The following is a 20,449-nucleotide window of genomic DNA, read 5'->3' as shown; positions in this document are numbered from 1 at the left end:
AAGTCAACCTTCCAAGGTCCCAAACATCTCAACTTTTCCGTTTTCATAAAGCAACACATTATATCAGTCCTCCTTCGACCTTTTCCGAAGGGATATATATTTAAAATTTTTCACAACGGAACTCTTTGCTGCGCCTGTTTACTATTGACGAAATATGTCCAAGGAACAAACAGTGTAACCACAATGTATTGCTTTTTAGAGTAGCATAAAGAGCATGAGCGGATGGTTCGCTCTTAGCCAGAGTGGATTGAAAATGTAAGATTAAAGCTTCCCACTGCTCGAGCAAACGTTCAGTTATGTTTTTCATTGCCAGCCAATGTGTTTTACTGGGATACAGAAGGCAGTGCTCAACAATACCAAAAAACCATTGACACTCCGCAAACTGTTGCTTTCTTTTTGGACTATAAGCAATGAAATTATATATATCATGGCTGAAATGGACAATTGACTGATGTAAAATTTCCAGTGCAGCCGCTGAACACCGCGCAAAAGATTGACAGATGCACCCAAAAATTAAAAGCCAAGGCAGGTCTCGTTTCAAAAGTGTAGCTAGACCATTCTTTGATCCAACAATAACGCTGGCATTGTCTAGCGTGAAGCCGATCATGTTTTTCAACAGAATCCCTTTTGAGTCAAATTCATTCACTATGAGCTATTGTATTCCTTGTGCAGAGGCATCAGTGACAACCGGCATAGGAAAAAAACACTCGACTGCATCTTTATCACTCACTGAGAAAAATCGCACCATTATGACTAAAAATTGGGTTGTTGTTCGGCCAGTTGACTCGTCCACATTTACGGAAAACTTTGTATTTTTTTTAGTGTTTCTGAAAGATCATTAGCCCCAGCTCTTCCCACTTGTTTAATCAAAACAGTGGTCTTTGTTTTTCCACAGTTCAAATTATTAATTACTTGAGAGTCTTTGACATGAAACTTGAGAATTTGTGGAAGTATGTCCATTACTGAAATAGGAAGATTCTCTTTGGCAACCCACGCAGACAAGGCCAATGACAGCTTTACACTCTGGTCACAATACCTTTTATGCTCGTGCACTCTTGCAGAAAAGCTTGCTGGGTCGGACACTGAAACTTGGTTTTTCCTAGCATTCATGGCTTTCGCATGCTCTGATTCTGGACCTCTCAGCATAGCGTTTTTGCTACCCTTTAGCACCTTCCAGCAGTACTTGCAATATACTTTGCTCGGATCTATTTGGTCTGGGACTAGCCAGTCTTTAAGTAGGGGGTCCTCCATCCATTTTTTGGAATAACTTTGAGAGTAAAACTTCTTTGAGTTGCCTCTATTACTAATAGATTTTTGGTCATTTTTTTCTCTTTTGACCACCGTTTCTCTTATCATTCTTTTTGCGCTTTTTAGTTCCTAAATCTATTCCGTTAGCTAGTTCAGACGAATCAGACGAGTCCGACTCAAAATCATCTGAGCTACCTAAATAGCTGGACAAATCATTGGCATTATAACTTACTTTAGATCCAGAACTCTTTTTGTGTCTGGGGATGGACTCAATAACATCTGAGTTTGAAACTCCTAAAGCAGAGGTGACACAGCTAACAGGTAATGTCTGTTCATGAACCAGAGCACTAATATTGCCTGACGGAGTGTTTAGGCTATGTTCATTTTTTAGCAGACTTCTTAAAGAAACCGAAAAGGTTCTTGTTCTTTTTGGCATTTGAAGCCTCTATGTGGCCTTGAGGTTTCTTTTCCATTAAAAAAAATTTGTAAGTTTAATTTTTTCACGCATAGCATAACGGGGTAGGGAAGGGTATACTCAAAACACAGTCAACTCAATAAAGCAGAACTACTATTATAAAAAAAGTAAACGAAATGGGACAGGAGCCACTAGTTTCACAAAGCAGACGACTACTCACTCAACAACTAGAATCGGTTTCTAGAATTGAAAGCAAATGGATTCTACAATAATGAAATAAAAAAAAAAAAAAATTTTAACTGAAAGTAAGGAGCGACATTAAAATTTAAAACAAACAGAAATTATTCCCTATATGAAAGCGGCTGTCCCCTTCTTAACGCCTGGCTCTTTACACTAAAGTTTTGTATTGTTTTAAAAAATTAAGTTGTGTCACAGCGTAAAACTTTAGCGTAAAGAGCGAGGCGTTGTGGAGGGGACAGCCCCTTTCATATACGGATAATTCCTGTTCGTTGTAAGTTTTAATGTCGCTCCTTACTTTCAGTTAAAATTTGTTTTTTTATTTAATTTCTGAACGTTTTTGAATTAATGCAGCTTCGATTTTGCCTCTCTGCACATTAATATTTATTACGAAATTTGCATATTAATTTTACTTGTTTAGGTTAAATGGCTTTCTCGAAATTTTGTTCTGACGTAACTTACGAATTAACTTACGTAACGAACTTCTATATTCGTATGTTTTTATTATACATATTAGGGAGTTTACCCCTAGTCAATACCTCGCTCTTAGCGCTAAAGTTCGAGTTTTGTTCGGATCACAGACCCTTGAATCACCAAGGCCGGTTAATTAGAATAGATAGCTCTTTTGAAAGTTACTAAAACGAATTTTGCGTAAAGGGCGAAGTATTGACTTGGGGGCGAACCCCCTCATATACGTAACAATTCTGTTCTTTTTAAGTTTTAATGTTGCTCCTTACTTTCAGTTTAAAATGCCTTGTTTTTTTTTAATTTCTGATATTTTTTAAATAATGCTGGGGAATCCGGTGCCTCCTTCATGGAAAATTTCCTTCCCCCAAGGAAACATCCTCCATGGAAAGATGCTCCCCGTAATCCCCTCCTCCGACCCCCCCCCCCCCGCCCGACAGAAGAAAATCCCTCCTGAAACATCTGTATTCTTCCCATTAACCAATACTATATGTACACAATGGGCAAAATTCATAACTTGCAGCCCTTCCCCTGGGAACTGTGGGAGATGAAGTCGTCCTCAAAGACATATTTATTAGGTTTTCGACTATTCTGAACAAAATGGCAATCTCAAAATTTTGATTGGGTGACTTCAGGAAAAAATGACCGTGGGATGGGGCCAATTTGCCCTCCAATCTTTTTGGTCACTTAAAAAGGGCATTAGAACTTTTAATTTCGTTCAGATGAGCCCTCTTACGATATTCTAGGACTACTGGATTGATACTATCACCCCTGGAAAAAAAAAACATCCGTGATCTTTCTTCTGGCAAAAACAAACACAAAATTTCACATTTTTGCAAATAGGAGCTTGAAACTTCTAGAGTAGGTTTCTCTGATACGCTGAATCTGATGGTGTGATTTTCATTAAAGTTCTATGAATTTTTGGGGTTGTTTCCCCCTTTTTTCAATAATAAGGCATTTTCTCAGGCACGTAACTTTTGATCGGTAAAACTAAACTTAATGAAACTTATATACTTGAAATCAGCATAAAAATTTGATTCTATTGATATATCTATTTGTATCAAAATTCCGGTTTTTAGAGTTTCGGTTACTATTGAGCCGGGTCGCTTCTTACTTACAGTTCGTTACCACGATCTGTCTGATAAAATAAAAAAAAAAAGTTTCTTCACTAAAACTTATAACGAAGAGGAAAAATTCCAGTTGTTAGGGGAGTTATGTTATATACCCTCCTAAATCCGGGGAAGGGGAGAGGGGGCGCCCCCCTAACGTAGTCTAAAGTAGTGTAATTTAATTAATTAACGCAAGCTTGCGTTAATTAAACTTGCTTCTAACGCAAGTTTATCGGATCCGCCCCTGATCCTGTATAAAAAATTCCCTTCCCTCATGGTAAACTCCTCCATGGAAAGTTCATCCCATGAAAATACCTCCCCCCTAAAATTCTTCGAGGACAGTTCAATCCTAGCTGAAAATCCCCCCCCTCCTGTGAAATGTCTTGCCGACAACTCAGTCTGGAAAATTATTCTTAGCCTTCGTTAATACCCTGACCTATCCCCAGGGGCTGCAGGGGATCATGCTAAACCTAAGGTATAGTTTTGGAACCTCTCAACTATATTAAGCCAAATGGCTATCTTAAACTTTTGGCCGAGCAATTTTAGGGAAAATGTGGACGTGAGAGGGGGGGGCTAGTATTCCTCTGATCTCTTTGTTCAAATAAAAGGGGCACTAGAAATTTTGGTTTCCGTCAACTAAACCCTCTCCCGATGTTCTGGGACTGCTGGTTCTATACGATCACCCCTGGGAAAATAAAAATGAGACGCAACTGTGATTTTTTCTCCTGGTAAAAAAAATTAGAAATTTTTTCAGACATGAGGTTGAAACCTGTACTTTCAGGGGTGTCTCCTTCCTCTTAAGAATGTCAGGCAAATTTTTCCAGGTTCGTAGCTTTTTATGGGTAGCACTAAGCTTAATGAATCTTATATAATTGGAATCAGCATAATAATCCGATGATATATCGATTGATATCAAAATTCGTTTTTTAGAGTTTTGGTTACTATTGAGCCGTGTCCCTCCATTCTTATAGTTCGCTGCCTCCAACTATTTGATGTGCTAGCACATGAATCCAAAAACTTAAAGAATAGGACGTTATCTGCGCTTATTAGGTGTTACAGTTACAAAAAAGAGAATTTGAAGAACTACAAGAATTTCAGTTAGATATTAGAAGTAAAAAATAAAACCACTAATCAACTCTCGGATTACATGTCCCTCCCCCTTTTACCCCTAACCCCGTTCAATCGTCAAAATACAATCGATTTAACCTATATATCTTATTACAGAAAGCACTGAGTCCTATTTTCTTTTTAAATAATTTCATTTTTCATTCAAAAAATTATATTTAATGTATACCTACCTTCTTATTTTTCCATGACTCAATTTCTGTTCTATTTGTAGATGTAGAAGATGTGTTCATATCCACTATCAACTCCACTTTCAAAGATTTTAACAAATGAAGATCTAATTTGGAACTGATAGATTATAGAGAGTAAAAAATCATAAATTTCAAGACACAAATTCGACCTGAGCAAATGTTTTACAATTTTCAGATTAAAGTTTACAATCTTGCTGATAGCGCTGGGAGGTCTACCCACTGTATATATAATAGGCAGTATGATCTTTCCCTATCTCACCCATTATAAAAACCCGGACCGTGGTGCGAGTGCTCCAGAGAACGTAGAAACATGAGCGTCATTAGATCTTTTCACGGGTACACAAGTCAGATTTCTCTTGAACGAGAAACTTGGCTTCAACGTTGGAACACTAAATTTTGAATTAACTAGTTTTAAATTAATTTATTCCAATACATATATGAAAATCGGTAATTAGTAGTGGAATGTTATTCTTAGATGTTCTTAGGAATTAAAAGTAGGTTTCGAAGTCTCAAGTTGGTTTCAAAGGCATTTTGAGAAAGTTTTTGCCAAAATACGTGTTCCAGGGTAATTGGACCGCTGATGGCAGATCAAATGAGAGGAGCTGTTTGTACGTGCCGATACATATATATATATATATATATATATATATATATATATATACATATATATATATATATATATATATATATATATATATATATATGTATGTATATGTATGTATGTATGTATGTATGTATGTATGTGTGTGTGTGTGTGCGCGCGCGCGCGCGCGCGCGCGCGCGCGCGCGCGCGCGCGCGCGCGCGCGCGCGCGCGCGTGTGTGTGTATATATATATATATATATATATATATATATATATATATATATATATATATATATATATATATATATATATATATATATATATATATATATATATATATAATATATATATATATATATATATATATATATATATATATATATATATATATATATATATATATATATATATATATATATATATATATATATATATATATATATATATATATATATATATAGAGTGTTAGGACTAGAAAATCATAGGGAATCTTGTGTTTATGGAAAAACGTTTGATTCTAGATGATGATTTTCTAGAGTTATCAATTCAAAGGAAGATATTTTCTCAGGGAATGCTTGTCAATATAAAGAAAACTGATTATAAGTCATTAAACTATTGCATGAGTCTTTTACGTCGTGGTCCAAAGGCGTTTACACAAATTATTGACATATTAATCACGACAGGACAAAATGATATTGTGGATATGCTTTTAAACACGAACGCTCGCTTAGAAATTTAAGACTTTTTTCATGAGAAAGATGTTGTTCAAGGATGAATTACTCTTCTCTCTCTCTATCCCAACTCAATTTGTTTATCATAGTTCAGTTTCATTTTAGCGGTGAGAGTGTCAACACATGAAAAATGTTCCATACAAGTTCACTATGCATGTATACACTGGGCAGCTGGTCATCATGTGAGAATTGTACAATGATTTATGAGTATGATGAAAAGTGCAGATTATACAACCCATTTAAATTCCATAGAGGATATGCTGTACAAATTAAAGGTTGTAATTCCTGTCTTGAAGGGGTGTGTGACCCTCATCCTTGAGGACACCTATGTTCTAATTGCCACTCTGATAAATGTAATCAGTGGTAGAATACATATCCTGGTATGATTGGAAAGAATCCTAAATGTGATTTTAGTCTATTGCTAAGAGATTGGTATGGTCGTGGCTTTAGATTGTTTTGGGAGGAGGAGCCAGGTCTACGATTCAACTGTTGGAATAACAAAAGAATTTGGTTTCTACGTCATCGTTGTGAAGCCAATGACTACTATGATTATAAGCCTACTGATTCATTTTTGGCTGTTACGGAATGTGATTCACCACTTGAGGACACTGTAGGTGACATTGCTTCAAATAAGCAAACTGAAAGATACAAATTTTATAAAATGAATAAAAACATAATCATTGATTACATATAAAGGCATGGTAAGACTGAAGGTGGATTATGATGTCGGCAATCTGATCCTGATGGTGCAACACATTAGAATCGGTATATTTTGGACTCAAATTATCCTTCTACTTTATTTATTCTTGACAGACCTATTTACGTAGTAGAAGATGAAATATAAAGAGTGGAAAAGTCGTTTTATCAAGTATATACATTATTTTTATTAATAAACAATTTTACATGCATTTTTAGAACATTTTATTCGTAGGGCACTAAAATCAATGTTAAACACACTTGAAAGTATATTTTCCACTAGAAAGTCGTTCAATCGAGGAAAGTCAACGTAAATTCTAAGAAACTGCTTGTAGGTATAGCCACGACATCTGAACATGAAAAAGAGTAGGGCACGAAAGCCGCATGTCTAAGTCGTTAAATCCTGTACTCTCCTCTGATTTTGAATAATAGTTTTCCCACTGATCTCAATAAAGTTATTAATGTATGGAGTGTAGAATTTATATGACAGGCAAAGAGGATCAAAAAAGTATCTAAGTATCAGAGCGAATAGATTCCTTATCAACATCCTTTGCCGAATATGTCGATTAACATTATCAAAACCTAAGTGTCAGAGTGATGAAATTCTGTATCAACATCTATTCTTAGATACATGGGATAAAATTGACGAAATCTAACTATAAGAGTGAATAAATTTTTTCTATCAAGATTTTTGTCAGATAAATTTCGATAAAATTGACTAAATCTAAGTATCAGAGTGAATAAATTCTTTATCAATGTCTTTTGACAGATACACTTGATAACACTGACAAAATTTAAGTATCAAAGTGAACAAACTCTTCATCAACATTCTTTATCGATATCATTTGTCGGGTATGTTAGATAACATAGACAAAATCTACTTATTAGAATGAATAAATTCCTTATCATCATCCATTGTCCGATACGTCGGAGAAAATTGAGAAATTCTAAGTATCAGAGTGAATAAATTCTTTATCAACGTATTTTGTCAGATATGTCGGATAAAATTGACAAAATCTAAGTATTAGAGCAAATAAGTTCGTTATCAACATTATTTATCGGATACATAGCATAACATTGACAAAATCTAAGTGTCAGAGGGAATAAATTCTTTATCAACATCCTTTTCTGAATACGTTGGATAACATTATCAAAATCTAAGAATCAGAGTGATTAAATTCTATATCAACATCCTTTTCTCGGATACATAGGATAATTTTCACGAAATCTAAGTGTGTCGAGTGGATAAATTTTTTTTCAACATATTTTGTCAGATACATCGGATAAAATTGACAAAATCTAAGTATCAGTGTGAATAAATTCGTTTTCAACGTCTTTATCGGATATATCAGATAACATTCATAAAATCCAAGTTCTATTTATTTTGACTTTATGCATCGTTACATTGAATTTAGGTTAGTATACATGCATAGTGGGCATGATAGAACATTTTTGTATGGGTTGACACTCTCACCGCAAAAATGAAACTGAGCTACGATCAATAAATTGAGTTGGGATAGAGAAAGAGAGGAGCAAATCACCCTTGAACAACATCTTTCTCATGAAAAAAGTCTTAAATTTCTAAGCGAGTGTGTGTTTAAAAGCATATCCACAATATCGTTTTGTCTTGTCGTGATTAATATGTCAATAAATTTTTTAAATGCCTTATTACCACGACGTAAAAGCCTCATTTAATAGTCTGATGACGGAGAATCAGTTTTTATTATATCGACCTGAATTCCCTGAGAAAACATCTTTCTTTGAACTGATAACTCCAGAATACTATTACCCATGATCAAACGTTTTTCCACAAACATTATATCCTTCCGGGTTTGCTTCCTCGCATACATACTCATTTTTTATATTCTTAACGTTCTCAAAGTAAGCTTCAAACAAATCAGGATTCTTTTTCAACTCTAAAAAATAAAAGGTAGCCTACTATAGAAAAAAATATCTTAGACTTAGAAACAATTTTATTGAATATAATTATATTAAAAATAATCACTGATTCAATTTATTTTCCTCGATATATTTCTCTAGTGTATCTAATGCAGCTTGAAGTCTATTTATATGCACAATGTTCAGTTTCGCAGCAATGCATAATTGCTCCTCCAATTTAAATTTGCTCAATGATATCACATATCTAACATACACATCGTTCCATTCAAGGCTTAGTCTACATCCTCGTGTTATTTCCACTGCCACGTTTGGTACTATCGCCCTTGTATCATTGCTGCTACCTGCTCCACCATCAAGCTCCAATAGTGTAAATGTACCACTCATTTTCTTTGCTAATATCGTCTCAAAAAACTGTTCTCTCTCTGAATTCAATTCTCTTACTAATATGAACCAGAATGAAAATCACTCCTTATATGGATTTGCTGACCAAGTTTTTTTTCTGCTTTCGCAATTACTAATAATACAATTTCGAACCATTTCTCATTGATTGACGCATACACACTAACCCGCCAATCCATGAAGAAGTGGGAGGAGCTTTTTGTTCCCATCGAGAATGAAGACCCAGAAATCATCTGCGGTAAACTTACTGCTAATTATATATGTGGTTCCATTGTAACTGAACCCCCGTGTAACTGAACCCCAAGCAACTAAACCCCTGTAACTGAACCCCCGTATAACCGAACCCCTGTGTAGCTGAACCCCCGTGAAGCTGAACCCCTGTATAACCGAACCCCCGTGCAACTGAACCCCCGTGCAACTGAACCCTTGTGCTACTGAACCCTCGTGCAACTAAACCCCGTGAACTGAACCCTCGTGCAACTGAACCCCCGTGCAATTCAACCCTTGTGCAACTCAACCCCATTTAACTAAACCCCTGTGTAACTGAACCCCCATGTAACTGAACCCCCGTGTAACTTAGCCCCCGTATAACCGAACTCCCGTGCAACTGAACCCCTGTGCAACTGATCCCTCGTGCTATTGAACCCTCATGCAACTGAACCCCCTTGAACTGAACCCTCGTGCAACTGAACCCCCCTGCAACTCAACCCCCTTTAACTAAACCCCCGTGTAACTGAACCCCCATGTAACTGTAACTGTGTGTAACCATGTAACTGTGTGTTAACAGAACACAGCTGATGAGGGAAAAGGGATGAAAGAGAGGGGTAATACCGAACTCTCAGCTACCATTCTTGGGAGACATCTGACAGTTTATAAGTGACCATGGAATTCCTGTGTTGTTTTAAAGTCACTTTTCTGTGAATAGGTATCGCGGCGGCAGAGTGCACCTGGCGACGATAAATCACATCAGTCTAGTTTTTGTCAAGAAAAAATTACTCAGTGATAATTTATTGCTCCCGCTAGTATTATGTGCTTCTAGGTCCGGGATTAGGGACCTAGTGGTAAATCCGGCCCTGAGCGTGCACATATTTCCTTTTGGTGAATTGACTTTCCCTTTAAGCACTCTCTGAAAGTTCCAGATTAATACACAAATCCCTTTTTGAGATATGGCATTTTGAAAATCTGCTTGCACATAGTGTCTTTTGATTTAGTTCAAGTTCCACCTCAAATACCTCATTATGTCAAATTTTCAACTTGATATGTGTAGCCTTAATAGTGCTAGTTTAATAGCACCAGAGGTCGTAGTGGGAGCAGTAGAAGTAATAATAGTGTTGAATTAGTAGTTGTAGTAGCAGTATTAATAGCAGTAGTAGCAGGTAGATGCCCCAGAAGTTTCATCTTGATACGCTAAGCTGTTCCAAAAAAATGCTGATACACCTGTATCAGCAATCAGTATGTTATTGTAAGTTACCAATTGTTAAAATTGAAGGTTTTTGTAGAAGGGATGATCGTAAAAACTTTGAAGGAGGCTCATTCGATTGGAAATTGAAAGTTCAATTTCGAAGAATCAAAGGTAATCACAGGACAGTCAGCCTTTTCCTCTTTACCCCCCCCCCCCCCAATAACATCCAATCAAAATAAAAATAAAAATTTTGTTCAAAATAGTCTGAAGATCATATAACCATGCCTTTGGGGTTAACAACCCCACCAGCAGCATCTGGGGGAAGGGCTGTAAGTAAAGCTAGTTGCTCATTGCTAACACATAAGGTTCTTGTAGAAAATTTTTTGTATGAACTTTGGGGGGGAGCTCATTCGATTGGAAATCAAAATTTCCAGTGCACTTTTTCAGAAGTAAAAGTGATCGGAGGGCTTCAACCCCACCCAAATACATCCGGTCTAAACTTTGTGACAACCATTTTATTTAAAACAGTGTAAAGGTTAAATAACTATACCATAGTTAAATAACTATGGTTCATAACCTTATTGTGTTTTACCCAATGTAAGTACGGTGGATGAGTTGCACGAGGGTTCAGTAGCACGAGGGCTCAGTTGTACGGGGGTTCTGTTGCACGAGGGTTCCGTTTCACGGAGGTTCAGTTATACGGGGGTGCAGTTGCACGGGGGTTCAGTTACATGGGGGTTCAGTTACACGGGGGTTTAGTTAAATGGGGTTGAGATGCACGAGGGTTCAGTTAAATGGGGTTCAGTTGCATGAGGGTTCAGTATCACGTGGGTTCAGTTGCACGGGGGTTCAGTTGTAGGGAGGTTCAGTTGCACAGAGGATCAGTTGCACGGGGGTTCGGTTATACGGGGTTCAGTTACACGGGGGTTCAGTTACACGGTGGTTCAGTTACACGGGGGTTCAGTTACAGGGGTTCAGTTGCTTGGGGTTCAGTTACACGAGGGTTCAGTTATGCGCACACCATACAGTGGGTCCACCTGTCTAAATCTGATATGAACGTATGGTGGGAAATCGGAAGTTTCAAAGGCTGTATATTTGCATAAATACTAATCTGGAATATATTAGGAACTGTAGTGAATAACCAATTTGAGTTTTTTTATTAATTACTTGTTGTATGATACATTTGATTGAATCATAAATCTACGTGCTATAAGGTTAAAAATCACTAGTTTGAGAAAAATCACTAGTTTAAGAACCAAAATAACTATAATCACTAGCGAGAAAAAAACATCACTAGTGATAAATCACTAGGGGTGGCAACCCTGCTTCAACGTCGTGAGGGATGAGATTTTCAAAGTAGGACAGCTAGGTAGTCATAGGTACAAAGTGAGTATTTAAATTTGGTCATAAATCCATTTATTCATTTATGTTAATTCAACCTACGCACATGCAGGGACAGTTCTAGAGGAGAGATGGGTGTACTATGGCGGGCCACTAGGCGTCGCCACTAGTAGCTGTTTTGTTGGTAATAGTGCAACGGGTACAGGTCATCTTAACGCCCGTACCACATTATAGTCAAACTTGTCGATAAAATCAAAATTACGCACGCCTAGAGCACCAATTACGTTCACCGTTTGTAATTTCTCCAGTTGAACGTTGTTCAACTTTCAATCATAAATTTCTCGACTGACCAATCAGAGTCATCGTTTAAGATACACTTTTTGAAACTAGAAAAGATGGAAACTTAGAACAGCGGTTTTTCTATCTGGAAGAGAAATTTGACAAATGTTAAGAAGACTTAGCCTTCCCAAGGCCAGAACTTAATTTTTACTTTACTGAAAAAAAAAAAACAAATGAATGTGCACTGTCAGTTTAATATACATATACTAATATTTATTAATCAAAATGTTCATATTATTTGATTTATTAAAGTTACAAAAGTAAAAACATTTATAATTTTTCAGTAATTCAGCCCTACTCCTGTTAATTTCTGCTCGTTTTGAGTTTGACTCGATTATTTATTGTAATTTCTGTTCGTTTTGGGTTTCATTTATTTATCGATGCTGATTTGTGGTAGTTTCACGCTTGGTAGATTATTTGATTTTATTTTTGCTAATTTTTTTTTTAATGGAGTTCTTTACTTTTCTTTGTAAAACTTATTTTATGGAAATTTTTTTTAATTAATTAATCTAAGAAACATTCGTTCAAGCCATGACTGACTACAAGTATGAAAAAATTAAGAGGGATAAGCTGAATAAAGTGTTTCCCCTTCAAAATCAGATTAGAATACTACGCGTGTAGTGTTTGAAAAAGCTAAAGCTATTTATTTAAATGTTTCCTTATTTTATTTTTTCTGGCATTCTAAAATATATTATCTTGCTTTCTAATCCAATGGAGGGTTCATTCCGGAGTAAATAAGATTGGATGAAGTTATTAGGTCATGTTTTTATTCCAAGTTGTTTAGATTTAAGGCTCCGTTTCATATCCTGTTTGTATCAACCATCCAAGCTATTCGTTTCCTTCTATTCAAATGGAAATGGGAAAAAATCTTAACGACTAATTCAAACTTTTCCCCTAACAAGATTTATTTGCCCATTCGTTAAAGCTTATTGTGGCCCTGACAGGTTTTTCTTTTGCATCTGAAATATTCCGCATTTACGGAAGTTTAAAGAAATTAAACACATTTTTCATATCAAAAATGGGTGAAAAGATTACAGATGGTTGGATAACTCAACTTAAGAAATTCTTATATAATCCTTGTTCCTTTTTTTTGCATTAAGAAAAAGAAAATTTTTTGGGCCCACGGAACTATCTTTTCTAACAAAACAACTATTCTACGTATTACTGCAACATAGATTACCTAAAGAGTTGGATTTAGAAGGGGTGGGGTCATTTAAAAAAGCTCTCTTCCTTAGATGCCATTCACTTGCAAAAGTTGTGAGGTTCCAATTCTATATTAATTTTAGTTCTGACTGCTGCAATAGTGTCAGAATCAGAGTTAATAGAGTGCCTACTTATAACTTACGTTGTAACGTAAGTTCTACGTCCGAATACTTACGTTGAAAATATGCCACAGTTCTAGACCTTAAAATTTCGATTGCAAGCTCGATTGTACGAAACATTAAGTTGTGAAATAATGGACATTTTTGTGTGTATTTGTTTTTTACTCTGTTTCACTTTAGTTAATTCAGAATTTTAAGAAAAAAATCTTATTATATTTTTTTTTATTTATTAAAGCTGCTTTAGGAAAGCTCTCTTGAATAACCTTTTTTTAAAAGTCTTTTTTAAATTGAAAATTTCCGATAATTTTTAGGAAAAACCCGTAAAGAAAAAAAAAATTAATTTCCCCCTTCTAGATTTGAAAAATAGTTTTTGTTGGTACCTCCATTAAAAAATATCATAATATAAATATTACCCCGCAAAGATTTTGAAAAATACCATTTATTATCTTCATTTTAAAAATAAAAAATTGCCCCCATCCGTATATTTTTGCGATTTGCCACCACTGTATTAATCCCCATAGCAAACGTCCCATTCGATTTACCAGCTCAGTCTGTTAAGTATCAAGTAGAGTGGAACTGGAACTTTATTGTTTGAATTGGTTAAGTGAAAACTTGCAAAACCAGATATTTCTTTAAAAATTTGGAAAAATTGAAAATAAAATTTTTAATGAAAAGACATCCAAATACAACTATGTAGTTTTGGTAGTAAAGAGTACCTAAATAAAAAAAAAAGGTGGATGAAAATTCCGCAAAAATGAAGCTAAAAACATATGGCATCAAACAGCAAAAGAAGCTTCCTTTGAAGGTGAAGTTGTATTTTGGGAATCAATAGATTACTGATGCTTGAATTCTTAAGACAAATATCGTCCAATTTAAGCAACTATTTTTTCTTATTTGTTTTCCCGCTGCAATGTGGCAACACTATCAAAAATGTTATACTATCTTAAAAGCTTCATGATCTTGAATAGTATAAAGAAAAACTTTGAAAATTAGTTTGTTTTTATTAGGTATGAGTTAAATAAATAAAAAAAAGTTTTTGTTAACTGAAAATTGCTCCTTACTTTCAGTTGAAAAAACTTGTTTTTTATTTAATTTCTGATCGTTTTTTAAGAATTGTGGGAAATCTGGCACCCCCTTCGTGTAAAATTCCCTTCCCCCAGGAAAAATTCTTCCGTGGAAAGATCCTCCCACGTAACCTCTCCCCCGACAGAAAAAATCTCCCTGAAAACGTCTGTATACTTCGCAATAACCAATACCATATGTAAACAATGGGCAAAGTTCATAACTTTCAGCCCTTCCCCCAAGGACTGTGGGGGATTAAGTCGTCCTTAAAGACATAGCTATTAAGTTTTTGACTATGCTGAACAAAATGGCTATCTCAAAATTTGTATCAGGTGACTTTGGGAAAAAATGAGCTTTGGAGGGGGTCTAGTTGCCATTTAATATTTTTGGTCACTTAAATATGGCACTAGAATTTTTTATTTCCGTTCGAATAACCCTCTCCCGATGATGTAGGACCACTGGGTCGATACGATCACCCCTGGGGTAAAAAAAATAAACACGAATCTGTGATCTTTCTGCTGACAAAAAATACAAAATTCCACATTTTTGCAGATATGAGCATGAAGCCTCTACAGTAGGGTTCTCTGACACGCTGAATCTGGTGGTGTTATTTTCATTTAGATTCTCTGATTTTTAGAGGGTCTTTCCCCCTTTTTCTAAAATAAGGCAAATTTTCTCAGGCTCGTAACTTTTGATGAGTAAGGTTAAACTTGATGAAAGTTATATATTTTAAACCAGCATAAAAAATCCAATTCTTTTGATGTATCTATTGATACCAAAATTCCGTTTCTTAGAGTTTCGGTCACTATTGAGCCGGGTCGCTCTTTACTAACAGTTCGTTACCATTATCTGTTTGATAGACCTGAGATTGGTCTGTAATTTTTTTTTTAATTGTCTTGTCCTTGTTACTTTAAGAATTAATTAGCTTTACCATCATTCACATTTAAATATCGGATAACTCCTGGTTAATTTTTGAACGATGTTAGTATCCTCAGTTCAAAAATGAAAAAATGGTAAAATGAAATGAGACATTATTTATAATGACTTTAAGATCTAAAAAACTGACATTACAATCGGGGGCGTAATTTCTTATGGGACAGGGGGGCAACTGTTCCCTCCCAAACCCTAGTTTACCCCCCCCCCCCAGCTGATATTTAGTGTCTTCGAAAATTTCGTCAAAACTAAGACAAACCTATATAACTCAAGCATCCACAGAAACAGATCAGTTTTTTTTAGTATACCTTTGCCTTTATGGTACTATATTGCTAATTTTTCACTTGGTCATTTTCACTTGACTAGGGAAAATCAGCTCCAAAATTACCCCCACCCCCACCACCAAGGATTCTGTCGAAATTAAGCCCCTGATAACAATCACTTTAGCAAAACTCTGATAATACTTACTAAACACATTTTACATTTTTGGGTGGTTTTTCTTTATGACAGAATTTGCTTTTACAGATGGAATATTTAAGAAAGCTTACAAAAATGATACACGTTTTCCACATCAGAATGGGAGTAAAGAAAGAAGGTGATCAATCTTGATAAAATTAATTAGCCAATAGAGACTGAAGTGTTCCTGTTGAAACCAAGATCTGAGCTAGACACCGATGTGGAAACCAATCAAGAAAAGAAACATTGGCTGATTGAAAACCTTGGCAGAAAAAAAAATCACTGGGAAATTCATCAACGTTTCCTAAGTAACAACACTTTGTTAATGATAAATGAGAAAAACAATTGTAAAAATAATTGTGAAAAACTCGCCAGGAGGCAAAATGTCTATGAACTTGTGTGAAGAAATTCAAATAATAAAATACCTGTCGCTCAGTTGAAAGGTGGAAACTTTATAATCACTTCGGAGACCGTAAAAACGGGAAATGTTTCAGCCAGAAAATGTGTCAACCGAGGTGACAAATTTGACGTTTTATCAAATGGCAATTAATGGGCGAGTAGATTTATTTGATGGCTATCCTAGCTTACTAATGGATACCGCTGTGATTTGCTGCATCGTATTCATAACCATTGGCGTGCCAGGAAACTTGATAACGATTATAGCTTTGTTACGTCATTCCAAGGTAAGATTTCATGATTGTCTGCAAAAAGTAAATAAAATAATGGACGGAACAAGCTCACGTTTATTTTGTATATTTTAAATTTGTTGATAAAAGAGAAATGCAAAGATAATACAAGGGTTCTTATACCCAAAAACATACCAGGATCTGTGTGTGTGTGGGAGGGGGGGGCAACAAAAATAATTTGATGACTTCAATTAGAAGCACCTAGAAATTCAGGAAAATTTTGGATTTAGGGAGGGGGTCCAGGCCCTGAGGCCCTTCACATCTGCTTCCGTCTCTGCTTGTAACTTTAAAGAATGAAGTAAAGATTTTAATAGAATAAGAGTGGATGAAAAATTACTTAGACACGGAAAGAAAATAAATCAGATGTGCGAAGAACAGTGCAGCGAAGTTAGTACTTTATTAAAGACAATCATAATATTTTTTTAATCCTTGCGAATTTTTTGGAATAAAAGTGGAATTTTTTCTTCTTCAAACTCGCATTAAGCCTTTTCCATGTAGGAACTCGCACGGGGAGTAAAGACCGAGAATAAATGAAAAGAGAAAAAAAATAAAATTTTCTAAACACGTAAAAAGAATTCTTAAGGAATTGATAAATGAATGAAGAAATGGTGATCAACTTTAGATTGAAACTAACTAAAGATGCCGAGCATTTAAGCTATTCGATTTTTTTTATCAGCGGCTTTGGCCAAACACAGATAAACAATTATCATCAAAATCTGCTTATTTGATGCGGATTAATAATATTTACAAAGCCAGAAGGGCTAACAAAAAATGGGCTCAATAATCTATGGATAGCCCCATGAGGGGAGCCGGCGTTTAACCCCCGGAAAACACCACTCTCCAGAAAATATCCCCACGGAAAATAGCCCCCAGGCTGGTTGGTCTCCAATCACTTTTGATTTATAAAAAAAGTGACTAGAACTCTCAATTTCTGATCGAATGAGCACCCTCCGAAGTTTCTACGACCATGAGGCGGAGGTGGTTATGAGGAAAGGGCAACCCCCTTCTATACGAAATAAATTCTGCACGTTTTGGGGTTTAATTTTGCTCTTCACTTTCATAATGACAGCGTAGACCAGAAATATTCCAAGAAATCAAAAGGGATTCAATTTTTATGCGTTTTTTTAAGTTGTAATTTGTACCCCCCCCCCCCCCCCCTAACCAAAGGTCCTTGATATGGCTCTGTGGATTAAAGATCAATTTCTACCTCCACCCTCCCCTTGTTTCTCCCTTAGAACTAATCTTGTATTAACTTTTCTGAAGGCTCAGTGAGAGTTGGGATGTTTCGACATTAAAATGTATCCTTTGAGATATTTACCTACATCCCTAACTACAAAACAATCATATAACCCCAGGTAGAAATTAATATATAATCCCTAGGACCATATCAGGGACTGCAGTCTAGGGGGTTATTTTTTGTTTGGGGGGAGAGGGGGGCACAAAAACTTTGAAAAACATATCAAAATATGAAATTGATATTCAATCTCTCTTGATTTCTGGGAATATATCTGGTCTACGCTGTTATTACGAAAGTAAAGAGTAACATTAAATCCAAAAATGAAAAGAATTTCTTCCGTTTAGGAGGGGTACTGCCCCTTCCTCATCGTTACCTCCACCCTATTCAATCCTTCAATCAGAAACTGAGAGTTCTAGTCATTTTTTTTATAAGTCGAAAGTGATTAGAGCCAACCAGCAGCGGGGGTATTTTCCGGGGGGGGAGGTATATTTTCCAGGTGAGAATTTTCCACGGGGTTAAACTCCTAGAACCTCTCATAAGATAGATTATGGGGCATCTTCGAACCTCAGCTTCCGACTGCTGAAACAGCGGCCGTTGAGTTGGAATAAGAAGCTTTTTTAAAACACTTAAAAACCGTAGCGTGACGAACGAGAGGTACAGGAAGGGGTAGTCATTTCATATACGGAGGAGTTTTTGTTTATTTAAGTTTTAATGCTACTCCTTGCTTTTAGTTGGAAAATTTGTCTTTCTAATTTAATCGAATAATAAGGAGGAAATAACAATCGTATGTAGCCATTCATGACAAAGTCAAGCTTCCTAAGACCATTTACTGTATGACGACTGATCCCTTTTTATTGTTGAATTTCACGAAGGATTTCAAACCGACGTGTCAAGCCCGGCCAACCCCATTTGTGTCTGTAACCAAGTTTATGCCCCTTGAACATAAGCAAGACGATATCAGAGACACTTCTATTTAGGCTCTCTGAGGTGTTTTTTTGTTTCATAAATACAAAAAAAACGGGGTTTTTTTTAACTGAAAGTAAGGAACGACGTTAAAACTTAAAACGAACAGCAATTATTCCGTATATGAAAGGGGCTGTCCCCTCCTCAACGCGTCACTCTTTACGCTAAAGTTTGACTCTGTCTCACAACTTTATTTTATAAAACAATAAAAAACTTTAGCGTAAAGAGCGAGGTGTTAAGGAGGGGACAGCCCCTTTCATAGTCACGGAATAATTTTGGTTCGTTTTAAGTTTTAACGTCACTCCTTACTTTCAGTTAAAAAAACTTTTTTTATTTAGTTTTAGAACGTTTTTTAATTAATGCAGGTTTTGATTTTGGCTCACCGTACATGAATAATTAAAATCAAATTTGAATATTAATTTTACTTTTATTTGTTACCTGGCTTTTCGAAACCTGTTTAATTTTATTTACGAACGTTTTTATTAGTAATAAATATACGTAACTTACGAATAAACTTACGTAACGAACTTCTATATTCATATATTTTTAATACGTATATTAGAGGGTTGGCCCCCTAGTCAATACCTTACCCTTTAAGCTAAAGTTCGAATTTTGTTCTAATTCTTTAAAAATGACCCCTTAATCATAAATGCCGTTAATTAGAATAAATAGCTCGTATAAAAGTACTAAATAATCTTTGGCTTAAAGAGCGAGGTATTGACTAGGAGGTGAGCCCAATCATATACTTAATGTTTTCTGTCGTTTTAAGTTATGATGTTGCTCCTTAGTTTCAGTTGAAAAACTTGTTTTTTTATGTATATAATTTCTGATCTTTTTTTAAATAATGCTGGGAAATCTGGCGCCCTCTTCATAGCAATGTCCCTTCCCCCATAAAAGCTTCCTCCATGGAAAGATCCTCCCACATAACCCCTCGACACACTCCCCCCCACTACCAGAAAAAATCCTCCCTGAAAACGTCTGTATATTTCCCAATAATCAATACTATATGTTAACATTGGGTAAAGTTCATAACTTTCAGCCCTCCCCCCGGCGACTTCGGGGGATTAAATCATCATAAAAGACATAGTTATAATATTTTCGACCCTGCTGAACAAAATGACAATCTCAAAATTTTGATCGGAAGACTTTGAGAAAAAAAATGAGCGTGGGAGGGGGCCTAGTTGCCCTCCATTTTTTGGTCACTTAAAAAGGCACTAGAACTTTTAATTTCCGTTCGAATGGGCCCTCCCACGATATTCTAGGACCGCTGGGTTGATACGATCACCCCTGGGAAAAAAAACAAACAAACAAATAAACACGCATCCGTGATCTTTCTTCTGGCAAAAAATGCAAAATTCCACATTTTTGTATATAGGAGCTTGAAACCACCGCAGTAGGGTTCCCTGATACGCTGAATATGATGGTGTGATTTTTATTAAGGTTCTATAACTTTTAGAGGGTCTTTCCCCTTTCTTGGAAAATCAGCCAAATTTTCTCAGGCGCGTAACTTTTGATAGGTAGGAATAAACTTGATGAAACTTATATATTCTAAATTAGCATTAAAATCTGATTCTTTTGATGTGTCTATTGATATCAAAATTCCGTTTTC

General features: G+C 35.8%; 1 protein-coding gene across 6 annotated transcripts in view; it reads left to right on the top strand.

The window, feature by feature from the left end:
- The window catches only part of LOC148950065 (G protein-coupled receptor moody-like), a 343,869-nt gene that overhangs the window by 211,464 nt on the left and 111,956 nt on the right, over nucleotides 1-20,449 (top strand). For 5 of the 6 annotated variants that reach the window (XM_089092107.1, XM_089092103.1, XM_089092104.1 and 2 more), the window contains one exon: nucleotides 16,024-16,637. In XM_089092107.1, coding sequence (XP_088948233.1) covers nucleotides 16,440-16,637 — 198 coding nt within the window. In that variant the 5' untranslated portion in view covers nucleotides 16,024-16,439. Of the gene's footprint in view, nucleotides 1-1,495; nucleotides 1,570-16,023; nucleotides 16,638-20,449 lie in introns of those variants that run through there. The other variant, XM_089092108.1, reaches the window with a different exon arrangement.

Source organism: Artemia sp. Qi Xiang Cuo, chromosome 7 (assembly GCF_049724085.1).
Source record: "Artemia sp. Qi Xiang Cuo chromosome 7, ASM4972408v1, whole genome shotgun sequence".
Classification (NCBI taxonomy): Eukaryota; Metazoa; Arthropoda; class Branchiopoda; order Anostraca; family Artemiidae; genus Artemia; species Artemia sp. Qi Xiang Cuo.
This window is presented reverse-complemented; position numbering and strand designations above follow the sequence as displayed.